The sequence below is a fragment of the Mus musculus genome, chromosome 9 (assembly GCF_000001635.26).
Source record: "Mus musculus strain C57BL/6J chromosome 9, GRCm38.p6 C57BL/6J".
NCBI lineage: Eukaryota > Metazoa > Chordata > Mammalia > Rodentia > Muridae > Mus > Mus musculus.
Genome location: NC_000075.6, coordinates 21,989,491 through 22,002,985, shown reverse-complemented (window position 1 = coordinate 22,002,985; position 13,495 = coordinate 21,989,491). Strand labels below are relative to the sequence as shown.

The following is a 13,495-nucleotide window of genomic DNA, read 5'->3' as shown; positions in this document are numbered from 1 at the left end:
CGTTTTGCTCATCCCTCTTGGCGAACGGCAACTCCGGGACGCCATGTTAGGAGTGGCAAGAGTGCGTGTGCGGGCGCTGAGGCGGCCATCTTGAGTAGGAACATGAAGACCTAACCTTAGAACAGATCGGAAGTGTAGCGCTTAATGGCGGCGTAACGTGCCTCCATCTTGGGAGTGGCGGGTTACTGGCCACTGCCAGCGAACACGCAGGCGTCACGTGACCGCTACGCTCGCGCCTCTCTTTCGCTGGGCCTCTTTGTGGGACCGCCCCTCCGAACCGAGTCAGCCAATAAGAGCAGTGGAGTGTAACGCGGGCGGTTTCCTTGGGAACGTGGGCGGGGGGAGGAAGTTACTTAGCAACCGGGAGATGCTAAGAGGCCCGCAGCCAGGCAGTTAGCAGAAGTGCATTCCCAGAGCCTAGGGAACCAGCGTTTAGGATCCTGGATTATAGAGGCCAACTTGTAGTTATTCTCCTACCCCTTAGAGGCTTCCCGACCTTAACCCGATCACCATGACGTCCCCCCTGTGCTGGGCAGCCGCGACCACCACGGTGACTAGCCCGGAGCAAGCTCCAGCGCCCTCTTCCAAAGCCAAAGGCAGTAAGGTTCACCGAAGCAAGTCTATGGGCCGGGCACAGGCCTGGCCTGCACATCATCCCAAGTCAGCAACCTCCTTCCATGCAATGAAGTCTTCTGTGCACGCACAGGTGCTTGAGTTACAAAGAAAAATCCAACTGTTAGGTAAGTATGGCTGCAGACTGCACCGAAGGATCCGGGATCAACCGTGCCCACCAGGTCTTCTGAGTAGGCGCTATGTGTTTCTCCAGCACGAGTCTATGTGACCAACTTGAAACAAACACTCAAATCTTATCTTTCTTTCCCATTTCTTTGTACTATTACCTCTTCTAATGTGCATATGGGTGAGTGAAAAGCACAGATTCTAGAGTTTGTTTTTCTTTATTTATTGTTCTGTTTTGCGTTTCTGTGGGCAGAGTGCAGTACTCTCAGATGCCAGGAGAAGGCATTGGATCCCTTGGAGCTAGAGTTACAGGTGTTTATGAGCTGACCAATGTGGGTGCTTGAGACTAACAACCTTCCTCGCTCTGCAGGAGCAGCAAATGTCCTTAACCACTGAGCCATTATCCCTCCCACCCAAATTTTATTTATTTATTAAATTATTTTTGAGAGTTAGCCTCATGTGGCCCAGGCTAGCTTGAACTCAAAGGAGACCTAGCTCCACCTTTTTGGGTGATTGGCATGTGCCACCATGCGGGCATCATGCGGTGCTGAGGCTGGAACCCAGGGCTCTATTCATGCTACTCAAGCACTTTGCTGAGTTATATCTTCAGCCCAAAGAGAGTTTGTTTCTCTGGGGTCTGAATCCTTGCTCTGCATAAAAGTTGTTTGATCTTGGGGAACTTAGAGTCATCTAATTGTACTCAGTTTTTCCACCTGTAAAATGGGCATAGTAACTGCACAGGTAGTACTTGACATTCATAAAATGCTCATATAGTGCATTGTTAAGTAGTAGAAAGTAAAAACTAGTGGCTTCCCTGGAGGGGGAGGAGATAATGCTGCCCTTCCCAGAGACTATTTAGCAATGTCTGCAGACTTTTTTATCATTTTGCTGAATGCAGGAGGGTACTACTCCAGTTTATTAGGCATAGGCGAGGAGAAGGCTTTACATGTTATTAGGCCTAATACAGCCCCCACAGCAAAGAATTATCAAGACCAAATATTGCTTATGCCACAGTTTGGAAAAGCCTACTGTGATTTTGCTCATATTATTAAGAAGAAATCTTAAACCTGATAGTGGTGACATACGTCTTTTTTCTCAGTACTCAGCATGCAGGAGGCAGAGGCAGGCAGATCTCTGAGTTCAAGGCCAACCTTGTCTATAGAGTGAGTTCCAGGACAGCTAGGGCTACAAAGAGAAACCCTGTCTCAAAAAAAAAATGAAAATAAATAAATACATAAAAAATAAAAATACTGTAAATTAGACATGGTGGCCCATGTCTGTATTGAACACTTGGGAGGCTACGGTTGGATGATTGGCATTCGTTTGAGGACAGTATTGAGTATCTAGTGAGTTAAAAGCTAACCTGGGCTACAGAGTAAGACTCTGTCTGAAAAAAAAGAAAGAGAGGAAAGAGAGGAAAGAACAAGGAAATGTAGGTCGGCAAGATGTCTCATCAAATGAGGACATTGCTACCAAGCCTGATGACCTGAGTTTAGTCTCCTGGGACCTTGAATTTCTGATCCTCCTGCCTTTACCTTTCTCATGCTAAGAGAAAAAGGTATGATCAAGCATGCTACCTGATTTATAGGATGCTAGAGATTGATATTTTTATCCCATAATAAAAGAAAGTTAGGGGCTGGAGAGACAATGTTGTTGGTTCTGTTTGTTTGTTTGGAGACAAGGTCTCTGAAGGTAGCCTTGGCTGCCCTGGAACTTGATTTGTAGGCTTGGCTGGCCTTGAATTTAGAAACCTGCCTGCCAAGGTCTTCTGAGTGTTGAGGCTGAAGTCGCGCCTCCACACCGGATTGCTTATTCATTTTGTTCTGCTCATTGCTCAAGATCACACTCAGGGCCTCATACAGACGAGGCATGATCTACAGCCGTCACTATATGGGTTTGCTCTTTTAAAAAAATACTTTTTTATCTTATGCGTGTGAATGTTTTGCCTAAATGTATGTCTGTGTACCATGTGTGTTCCTGGTGCCTTTGAAGGTAGGAAAAGAGTATCAGATCCCCTGGAAATGAAGTTACAGACCATTGTGAACTGCCTTGTGGGTGCTGGGAATCAACCTCTGGTAAAGCTGGCCTCTTAACTACTGAGCCATTTCTCCGGTCCCTGATTTTTGCTTTTTGTTTGTTTATCTTTTGTTTTCTGAGACAGGATCTTATTGTATAGCCCTGGCTAGCCTCCAACTCACAGAGATCTGCCTGCCTTTGCCTGCTAAGTGACCCACCACATCTATTTAGCTCATAAGGTTTTTGATTGATGTGGAATACTTATACATGTTTATGGGATGCAGAGTTGTATTATAGAACACTGTATCATAACTAGATTGTGGTAATTGGCGTTGTCATCATCAGACATCACTGATATTATTGTGTGGGGCATATAATCCTTTGTATAGCTATTTGGAAACACATGAGATGTTTTCTGCTGTTATTATTCTACTATGCCTTAGGGCATCAGAATTCATCCCATGTGTACCCTCTCTCAACAGTCAGGGACCATTACACTGGCTTTGTGGTGTATACCAGGAGGCTGAGACTGAGGCTGAGGCAGGAGGACCCAGGTAGCCTGAGCTACGTACTGAGACCCTATTTAAGGAAACCAAGCAAAAGATGGATTGCAAAAGAGTTTGAGTACCAGGAATGGTGGGGCACACCTAGCATCTCAACACTTGGGACTTGGAGACAGAAAGATCAAGAGTTCAAGGCTAGGGCTGGTGAGATGGCTCAGTGGTTAAGAGCACTGACTGCTCTTCTGAAGGTCCTGAGTTCAAATCCCAGCAACCACATGGTGGCTCACAACCATCCGTAATGAGATCTGACACCCTCTTCTGGTGCATCTGAAGACAGCTACAGTGTTCTTAGATATAATAATAAATAAATATTTTAATTTAAAAAAAAAGTTCAAGGCTAGCCTAGGCTACAAAAGTGAGTTCCATACCAGCCTAGGCTATAAGAGACTTTCTCTGAGAAAAGCAAGACCAAAGAGGGTGATGGTGGTGGAGAGATGAGAGTACACAATTGTGAGCACTTGCTTCAAAATCCTGCAGAGCAGAATTTCAGTGTGAGCACAGAAGCAGCTGGGTGTGCCTGTAAGTGCCGGTGACCTCAGCTGCTGGCCGGGTAGAGAACGGAGCTTCACTGGGACTTCTTGACTTTCAGCCTAGCAGATGTTCCAGCCCCAAAGTCACAGAGAGACCCCCACCTCCAAAAGGAATGGGTGGGAGACCAGAGAGATGAGTCAGCAGGGAAGATACTGTTCTTACAGAGGACCCAAGTGCAGTTTTCAGCCCCCATACACATGCACACACACACTTAGTTTAAGATCTTAAATTTTAACAATGTATATTACTTTGTTTTAATAATGTATATAACATTTGTCCATCTGTGTGTGGGTCTATGCATAGAAGTGTATGTGTCCAAGGAACCCAGACGAGGAAGTCTGATCCCCTGGAAACGAGGTATAGGCAGCTGTAAGCCACTCAGTTGGATGCTAGGAACTGAAGTCGGATCCTCTGTAGGAAGAGCCCTGGATCTTAACTGCTGAGCCATGTCTCTCCAACCTCCGAAATAGAATCTGTAAAAAAGATAAAAGAATGGGCTAGAACACCAATGTCATTCTGGTCTCCAAGTGATGGGTGTATGCCCCACCCCCACCCCATACATGTGTGGATGCTCTCACACAAACACACTGCTCTTTTTCCACTCCTCATCCTCCTTCTCTTCCTCCCCCTCCTCCCGCTCCTCTTCTGTAAGAGTCTGGGTCTGTAGCTCAGCTAGCAGGGTGCTTGTCTGGCACACTCCAATCCCAGCTCTGCATGACTTGGATGTAATCTGACAGGTGCACAGCTGCAATCCCAGCTCTTGGGAGGCAGAGGGATGGGGAGCAATACCCAGCCTTGGCTATATGACAAGTGTGTGGCCAGCCCAGGCTACATGGAACCCTATCTCAAAACAAAACTAAAATATACAAACAAACAAACAAACAAACAAAAACACCACCACTACCAAGTAGATCTTCTCTCTGGGAAGTGCCACCCACCTACCTAGTGACAGTGACCTCTGTCTGCCGCAGAGGGTGACCGGAAGGCCTTTTATGAGAGCTCCCAATGGAACATGAAGAAGAACCAAGACACCATCAACCAGCTTCAGGAGGAGACCAAGGCTCTCCACGTGCAGCTCAAAGACCTGCTGCAGGTGAGGTGCACAGGTGAATGGCAGGGTTTGGGGCAGCAAACAAGTGACCTGAGGAAGTGACTGGGCTTCTCTCCTTGGCAGGGAGACTCGAAAGTGATTCAAGCAATCATTCAGGAATGGAAGTCAGAGAAACCGTTCTTGAAGAACAGGACTTGTGAGGTTAGCCCGGCCATCACCATCCCGCCATTTCCTCCACACTGGACTTTCAGCTTCCCTGAGCTGTCTCTCTAGGTTTTCTCCTTATCAGCTGCTGATCATTTATTCACTCAATGAAAAAAATTAATGTTTATTTTCATATATGCGGTCTCAGGTGCCTCAGAACATATGTGGAGGTCAAACAACAACTTTTGGGAGTTGGTTCTCCCCTACCACGTGAGCTTTGGTGAGTGAGCTCCAACCATCAGGCTTAGAGGCAAGCACTTTTACCCACTGAGCCATCGTATTGATCCATCAGTAAAATCTTTATTAGATGTAAACCTGTAGTGTTAATGTTGGTGACCTTGCGGTGATAAACCAGAAAAGGTGTGTCCTAGTGGAAGACTGGCAGGTGTTGTGTGGAGGGTTGCGGGCCTCCATTCTCAGTACAGAGAGGCCTAGGCAAGAGGAGCAGGAATTCACTCTGCAGCCCAGGCTTCCTAGCAAGACCTGAAGACCAGACTTGTAGGGGCTCTCAGTCAGGAGAGATGGTTCAGGAGTTAATAGAGCATATTGCTCTTGCAGAGAACCCAAGTTAGATTTCAAGCACCCACTTGAGGCTGCTCATGCCTGGATATAACTCTAGCTCCTCATCTAATGGCTCTGTCCTCTGAGGACAATGCACACATTTGCACATACACATAATTAAATATTAAATATGGAAACACATTTTTACAAAGAAAGCGGAGCTGGGTGGTGGTGATGCACCCAGCACTCAGGAGGCAGAGACAGGTGGATCTCTGTGAGTTTGAGGCCAGCCTGGTTAACAGAGAAACTTCTAAGACAGCCACAGCTACACAGAGAAACCTTGCCAAAAAACAAAAACAAAAACAAAACAACCAGAGAAGTTGAGCACTGAGACCAAAAGACTGGAAAAGATGTAAACCCACAAAGCCCTCCAGTTCTGACCAGCTCTTGCATCAGGGGTCATTTTCCCTCCTGAGAATACCAGAGGCCCCACCTGGACAGCCTTCCTGATAGATGGTCTTCCTTCAGCTACGCCCCTCTCCAGGGAGCCAGGCAGGAGCTGCATATGGGTGTTGTCCCCTGGGACACAGGCACAGCAGCCCAGTATATTTGTGTTGAGGTTACCAGTTGGTGTGGCCAGATGAGGTCCTGGCACTGCAGTGGAGTTTGGCAGCCTGAGTATAGGTGATGCCAGGAACCCACCTCTTGTGCAGTGAGACTCACCCTGTGGCCACATGCCAATTCCAGTACTGCATCAGCTAATCTTTATGAGAGAGAGAGGGAGAGGGAGAGGGGGAGGGGGAGGGGGGAGGGGGAGGGGGAGGGGGAGGGAGAGGGAGAGGGAGAGGGAGAGAGAGAGAAGAAAGGGAAAGGAAAAGAAAACAAAAAAGAAAAAAGATCCTTAAAAAACAGAACAAACAAAAACCCCAGAGCTGGAGCAATGGCTCAGTGGTGTGGAGCACAGAGGACCTGGGTTTCAGTGCCAGCACCCACGTGGCTGCTTACAACTGTCCGTAACTCCAGCTGCAGGGAATCCAATGCCCTCTTCTGGCATCCTGGCACAGATACACAGGCAGACAAAACACCATTACACATAAAATTAAAAATGAAGTAAAAATATAAGTAATGTTATGGGAGTTGAACTAGGAACCTGGGGAGGGGCTCAGTCAGTGACTTTGTGTTTGCTGTGCAAGGGTGAGAACCTGAGTCCTATTTTCAGAACCTAAAATCTGAGTCTGGGAGCTAGAGAGACGGTTCAGTGGGTAAGAACACTGGCTATTCTTCCAGAACTCCTGAGTTCAATTCCCAGCAACCACATGGTGGCTCAGAACCATCTTTAGTGGAATTTGATGCCCTCTTCTGGCATAAAGGTATATATGCAGACAGAACACACACACATACACACACACACACACACACACACATACACACACAAAAATAATTTAAAGTCAGGCATGGTGGCATTTGCCCTTAATCTCAGCACTCTGGAGGCAGATCTCTGTGAGCTTGAGCCTAGCCTGGTCTAAAGAGTGAGTTCCAGGACAGCCAGGGCTACACAGAAAAACCCTGTCTTGAAAAACAAAAAACAAAACAAACAAAACTAATATGATCCCAACACCCAGGAGGTGGATGTAGAAAAATCAGAAGTTCATCTCTTGCTGCATACAGAGTTCAAAGCCAGCCTAGACTAGACTACATAAGACCATGTCTTTTAAAAATAAAAAGTAAAAGAGAAATGGGACTAGCTCACAGGTATAGCTTCTGCCCAACTGCGCAAGGCTCAAATTTTCCTATGGGCATGCACACACACACACACACACACACACACACACACACACACACGCTCACTCACTCACTCCGTTAGAAAAAAGAAAAGCATTGGATGCCAAGGGTTCTGGAAGTCAGGTAGGAGTCCGGAGAGACAAGGGCTTCCAAGAAAACAGCTACTCATGGACTTGGGATCCCGAGTGAGCTGAGAATCTGCTCTCCCTCATCCCCTGCAGCAGGCCCTGGAGCACCTGGAGCACCAGTTGAGGGAGAAGATGAACCAGCTGAATGCCTTGCGACACCAGGTAATACTGCGGCAGAAACGGCTGGAGGACCTGAGGCTGCAGCACAGCCTGCGCCAGCTGGAGATGGCAGAGGTCCAAGACAGCAACATGGAGGCTGCCAAGGTGGGGCTACTGAGGTCTGCGGGGGGTCTTGGGGAGGCACGAGGGGTGGCAGGAGGAACTTAACCCTGCTATCCCCTAGACCATGCGCAACCTGGAGAATCGGCTGGAGAAGGCCCGGATGAAGGCAGAGGAGGCAGAGCACATCACTAATGTGTACCTGCAGCTCAAGTCTTACCTCCAGGTGGGAACACTTTGTAGAGAGAGGTAGGTGACGGGGTGGACCTGACCAGGGACAGCAGTCACAAGCCTTGCCTCTCTCCACATGCCAGGAGGAGAGTCTCAACTTGGAGAGCCGGCTAGATTCCATGGAGGCTGAGGTGATGAACACCAAACATGAGGTTCAAGAGCTGAAAGTAGTGAATCAAGAGGCTATAAATGCCCGGGACATTGCCAAGGTACTAGCCTGCCTCCCCGGACGGTGGGGGGGGATCCTTCCCAGACGCCATGGTTTTATATGACTTTTCCTGGGAAGGTGGTATTTCCTAGTCCCACATAAAACACTGCCCACCGACAGGTGGGTAGATGCATGCTTTTAATCTCAGTGTTTGGAGGCCAAGGCAGGAGCTCAGTGAGTTCCAGGCCGGGGCAGCCAGGGACCACTCCACAAAGACCAACTTGGCTAGCACTAGGTTTGTTGGCTTCCTCGCACAACATGACTGAGGCACTACTGGCATGAAAGCCACATGCATCTCTAGGGTTCCGTTCATCAGTGTCACCTTAGTCTTACTTAGGGTTTCCATTGCTGTGAACCGACACCATGACCAAGGCAACTCTTCTGAAGGACACTTAATCAGGGCTGGCCTAAAGGTGCAGAGGTTCAGGCCATTATCATCAAGGCAGGAGCATGGCAGCATCCAGGCTGGCACGGTGCTGGAAGAAAAGCTGAGATTTCTACATCTTGTCCTGATGGCAACCAGGAGAAGACTGGCATCCTCAGGCAGCTAGAAGGAGGGTGTCAAAGCCCACCCCACAGTGACACACTTGATCCAACAAGGCCACACCTATTCCAACAAAACCACACCTCATAACAGTGCCAAGCAGTCAAACACATGAGCCTGTGGGGGCCAAACCTATTCACACCACCACGCCCATTCATTGTAACATGGGGAGGAGCCTTATGAATCTTGTTTCTTCTTTCTTTTGGCGGGGGGTGGTTTCGAGACAGGGTTTCTCTGTATAGCCCTGGCTGTCCTGGAACTCACTCTGAAGTTTCTTCAGAGAAGAAACTCAGCGGCCTCGAACTCAGAAATCTGCCTGCCTCTGCCTCCCAAGTGCTGGGATTAAAGGCGTGTACCACCACTGCCCAGTACGTGAATCTTGTTTCTTGAGCATTGTAAGTTTCATGAACTTCCTGAGCCTTAAGCCTCCTCCTTCCTCTACTGGGGAGTGTTTCAATTAAGAGAAAATAGTTCTGGAATACCAAGGGCTCAAGGGACCCTAGTCAGAATCTAATTCTCTTTAAGTCTTTCCTGGCAATCACATTGCTGTTGTGCCCGCTGCTCCTCTTATAGCCTGGATAGATATCAGGTGCCCTGTCTGTCCTCTAGAACCAGCTGCAGTATCTGGAGGAGTCTGCGATCAGAGATCGCAAGAAGCGCGAGCATTACATAACTGACTGCAAGAAGCGGGCAGAAGAGAAGAAACTTCAGACAGAGCGTATGGAGCGCAAGGTGTGCACATCTAAGGGTGTAGGGCTTTGCCAGCTCAAACCAGAGGGTCCCAGCCCTCACCTGGTACACACATCCTGACCTAGAGACTTCCCAACCATGCCAGTTGTCCTAACCCCAACCCCTCCCTTACTCTGCCCCCATTTGACCCAATGATTCCTCTCACAATCTCACCTCAGCCTCTTTCCTGGGATAGGCCGTGGCCTCCAGATCTGCCCTGGACTATCTGACCCTATACTCATCCTTCCCATTTAATTTAGGCCCTTTTGTTCTACATCTGAGTGGGGGGTCTAGCCCATCCCCTCCGGAGACTACTCCCTTCTACCATCCTGCCTTCTTACCCTGGTTCTGAAACCACCTATCTGACTCCTACCTGGACGCCTGTATCTAGTCCCAAGCCTTTGTCCTGTTCCCCACCATCTAAGCTAAGCGAGCTCCTCTCCTGGCCTCTGCCCCAAGGCCTTATCTAGAGCTGATTTTGACGGTGCCCTTGACTGTCCCCCACCCTCAAAGCAGACCCACCGAGACCACGTATTGCTGCAGTCAGAAGATACAATACAGGACCACCAGCGCCACAGGGAGGAGGAGCTGAGGCAGCGCTGGAGCATGTACCAGATGGAAGTGATGTTTGGCAAGGTCAAGGATGCCACTGGAGTAGCTGAATCGCATGTGAGTGCCTCGGGCTTGCACCAGGCAAGCAAAGGCTCCTCTCTGCTTAAAGGTGTCCTCTCCTGTCTGTTCCAGCTCCAGCTCCCGTAGAGCTGTCCACATTAGCCCTCGCTTACTTCCACTCCTCCCCTGAGCTGACTTCTTTGGTATGTCAGTCCTGGGTGTTTTATTTGTCAGGTTCTGTTTCTCAGACCATGGTGGAATCAGGGCCTGTTCTGTGCCCTACTTTTGGTAAGAGCGGCTTTGCTTTCCAAGACCTTGTGTGTCTCTGGTGCCTGTCCTGCTTCAGAACAGCACACACCCCCTGCCCCCAACCCACCCCAGTCAGTTTCTCCAGTTTAGGTTCTCTGCTGCTCCTCAAAGGGGTTAATCACCAGGAGGGCCAGGACTCTGACCTTTGTGATCAGCTGTCCAAGGTCCCTTTGCAGAAATGGGTCTAGAGCCGGTGAGATGGCTTGATGGGTAAACATGATTGCCCAAGCCTGGCAACCTGAGTGCCATCCCTGGGCCCCAAGCTGGAAAGTGAGCGCTTTCTGAAATCCACATGTGCACCTTGGCACATGCATATGCAAACGGCTGGGAGGGCTGATGGAGCTCTAGAGACACAATGTCTTTGCCCGATCTGAACTTGCTGGCACAGTCATTTTTGAATAGAGAATATTCACTGCTGTGCTGCCTTCCGCATGCAGATTTTAGCTGACTCAAATATAGGTGGGAAAGGGCATGGGGCAAAGTGCAGCCTTGGAGTAGTCGGGAGACTGACCCACACTATCCTCATACATTGTTGTGTGACAGAGAGAGGACCATAGTGTCCTCGGGGCCTCCCTTGTTCCAGGCTCTGACCAGGGATGTGTGGTCCGCAGGCGGTAGTGCGCAGGTTCCTGGCCCAGGATGAGACCTTCACACAGTTGGAGAATCTCAAGAAGGACAATGAACTGGCGTTGGCGAAGTTGAAGGAGGAGAAGCAGCGGCTCCAGAGGGAGCTGGAGAACCTCAAGTACTCGGGGGATGCTACGCTGGTGAGGTGAGGCTTCGGTGGCTGAGGGGAGGCTACGGGGACGCTGGAGTCAGCCATTGGCAGCTGCTGAACCTCCTGGCTCCCGGCAGCCAGCGGAGGCTCCACGAAGAGATGCAAAAGACATTCAAGAAGGAGGAGCAGCGTCACAATGATGTCCACGAGAGACTGGAGCACACCTCGCGAATCCTCCAGTTGGTCAAAGATTGCTTGGAGCATTTGGCCAACAAACTGAGTCACGTAAAACTGGTAGGCCCCGCCCTTTTAAATAACCCCCATTGATGCTCCGCCCCGGGGAGGCCCCACCCCAAGGAGCTCCACCCCAATGGACACTGTCCCTGGGAGGCCCCACTGCAGAACCTCTTCCACATTGAAAGCCCTAATCCATGCCTGGCAGCCCTGCCCATGTCCTCCCAGAGCGTCAGCGCAGTTGGCATAAAGATGCCACACAAGCCATAGGCTCCCAGCCCTGTCTCCTGCCCAGAATGCAAAGTTCCACACCATGCATCGCTGTCTTGGTCCTACATTCCGGGGGAAGTCCTCTTTTGCTCAGTCTCAAACTCTGACTCTAATGGGCAACCATCAGCCCAACTCAGGTGTCCCATGTCTATGGGGCGGTGCGGCCCTGGGTGAAGAAGGTCCCACTTTGTCCACAAGAGCTCCATTTCTTCAGAAAACCACCCTCACACTGGCCTAGGTCGTGTCATTAATCTCAAAGAGACCTCCATGTAGCTCAGATTCAAAGATTCCACCCTCAAGGCTAGGTTTTCATTTTAGAGGCCCTGCCCAGTAGTGGTAGACACGCACCTCAAAGCTATGAAAGCCCACTTGTTGGGTGAATCGTGTCCCCACCTAGGTGCACGGTATCTCTCAGCTAACTTGGCCCGTCCCCACCACAGGATGATACGGTATTGGCAGGAAAGAAGTTAGACCGGGACTCAGAGGACTACGCTTACAATCTGCTGGTAGTTGTCCAGGAAAAGCTGCTGAAACTGCAGGACCAACTGGAGAGCCAGGACGTGCCTGAGTTGCTGCGACACATAGCAGACCGAGAGGTTCACACACATCCTCCGCGGCCAGTGGGGACCAAGGCAGGGGGTGGGGGTGGGGGTGGGGGAGGGAGGGTCGAAAATCAGAGAGCAGACTGACATAGGAAACAGGTGCTGAATGGGCGTGAGCTTCATAACCAGAGTAGCGAAGCCTGGACTGGGTGGATCTCAGGTGGCAGGGCCTCCGAAACCAGGCAGCGAAGGGTGGGCAGTGATCTCCACCTAGAATCCGGTAGAAACTCAATGTAAGGTGCACGGAGGTGGAACAGAGCCTCACTGCCATCCCACATCTCTCTCCGGCCTCCCCCTACCCCCCCCCCCCGCAGTTCCTGGCCACGCTAGAAGGAAAGCTGCCCCTATACAACACCCGCATCCTTCTGCCCGTCGCCAGTGTCAAGGACAAGTTCTTTGGTCAGTGTGGGCCAAAGGGGGATGAATGGGAGGGGCGCGAGGTGGCCTTAAGTCAAGGCCAAGGAGGAGGTGCATGGTGTGGCGAAGGCTGGGAAGGGAAAAAGAAACGGTCCCTCACCCTCCCCATCACCCACCCCTGCCTCTCTCTGTAGATGAAGAGGAGAGTGAGGATGATGACCGTGATGTGGTGACCCGCGCTGCCTTCAAGCTCCGTTCCCAGAAGTTAATCGAAGCCCGCAGCAAGAAGCGCAATAGGTTGCGCAGATCTTAGACTCGCAGTCAAGTCCTATCGGATGCCTCCGGGACTCTAGGGAGCCCTCCGACCCTCTGGGTCCACCTACGGGTGGTGTGTGTCTGGGAGCCCCGGAGGCTCCTTCAAGGGCTTGGAGGAAGCTCAAGCAGGGAGCACCGCAGGCCAGCAGCGCCCGGAGGAGAGAAAAGGCCGAGCCAGAAGTTCCCACAGTAAATCTCTCGAGGCGGGTTGGTGCCCGCCTCGGAATCGCGCAATAAAGGTCACTGAACAACCCCCTGGGTATTCACCTCTTTTTGACCCTGCACCGCCCCCAAAAGGCTGCCCCCACAAAATGCAGGGCCACAGACACTTCGCGGCTTCTAGCCTGAGATGGCATGGCTTCCATCACCTATGGTACAGATTCAGTGTGCCCTCCTTCTCCTCCAGACATAGGAGACACCCTCGACACCTGGGATTGATCAACCCCAACCTAGTATAAAGCACTTCCCTCCCAGGGACACAGACCTGTTGTCGTGTCCCCTGCACCCATATGTCTGAGTGACAGATTGACCCGCACTTCTGGGAAGGAACGGGACTTCTAGGCTAGCCTGGGTGCGGGGATGGGGTCCGGCTGGGGACCTCTGGAATTGTGGGACCGCCTTGCCCAGCCCCGC

At 50.5% G+C, this 13,495-nt stretch overlaps 1 protein-coding gene and 1 long non-coding RNA gene across 7 annotated transcripts; one reads left to right on the top strand and one right to left on the bottom strand.

The window, feature by feature from the left end:
- Positions 1-13: 13 nt before the first annotated feature.
- Ccdc151 (coiled-coil domain containing 151) lies at positions 14-13,115 on the top strand. 6 transcript variants are annotated; one of them, XM_011242626.1, is made up of 14 exons: positions 14-61; positions 485-740; positions 4,820-4,941; positions 5,023-5,100; positions 7,608-7,778; positions 7,858-7,959; positions 8,048-8,173; positions 9,326-9,448; positions 9,962-10,114; positions 10,978-11,138; positions 11,222-11,378; positions 12,029-12,184; positions 12,505-12,589; positions 12,742-13,115. In XM_011242626.1, the coding sequence occupies exons 1-14, from the start codon at positions 44-46 to the stop codon at positions 12,858-12,860; spliced, it is 1,827 nt and encodes a 608-aa protein (XP_011240928.1). In that variant the 5' UTR covers positions 14-43; the 3' UTR covers positions 12,861-13,115. The 6 variants fall into 6 exon arrangements, with proteins under 6 accessions (XP_011240928.1, XP_011240927.1, XP_006510748.1 ...); XM_011242625.1 differs by having other exon boundaries at positions 9,959-10,114; XM_006510685.2 differs by having other exon boundaries at positions 21-94; positions 9,959-10,114.
- Positions 12,278-13,490, bottom strand: Gm36414. The gene is made up of 2 exons (XR_379185.4): positions 13,347-13,490; positions 12,278-12,400 (listed from the first exon to the last, which is right to left on the bottom strand). It is a non-coding gene; the product is annotated as a predicted gene, 36414 (long non-coding RNA).
- Positions 13,491-13,495: the final 5 nt, after the last annotated feature.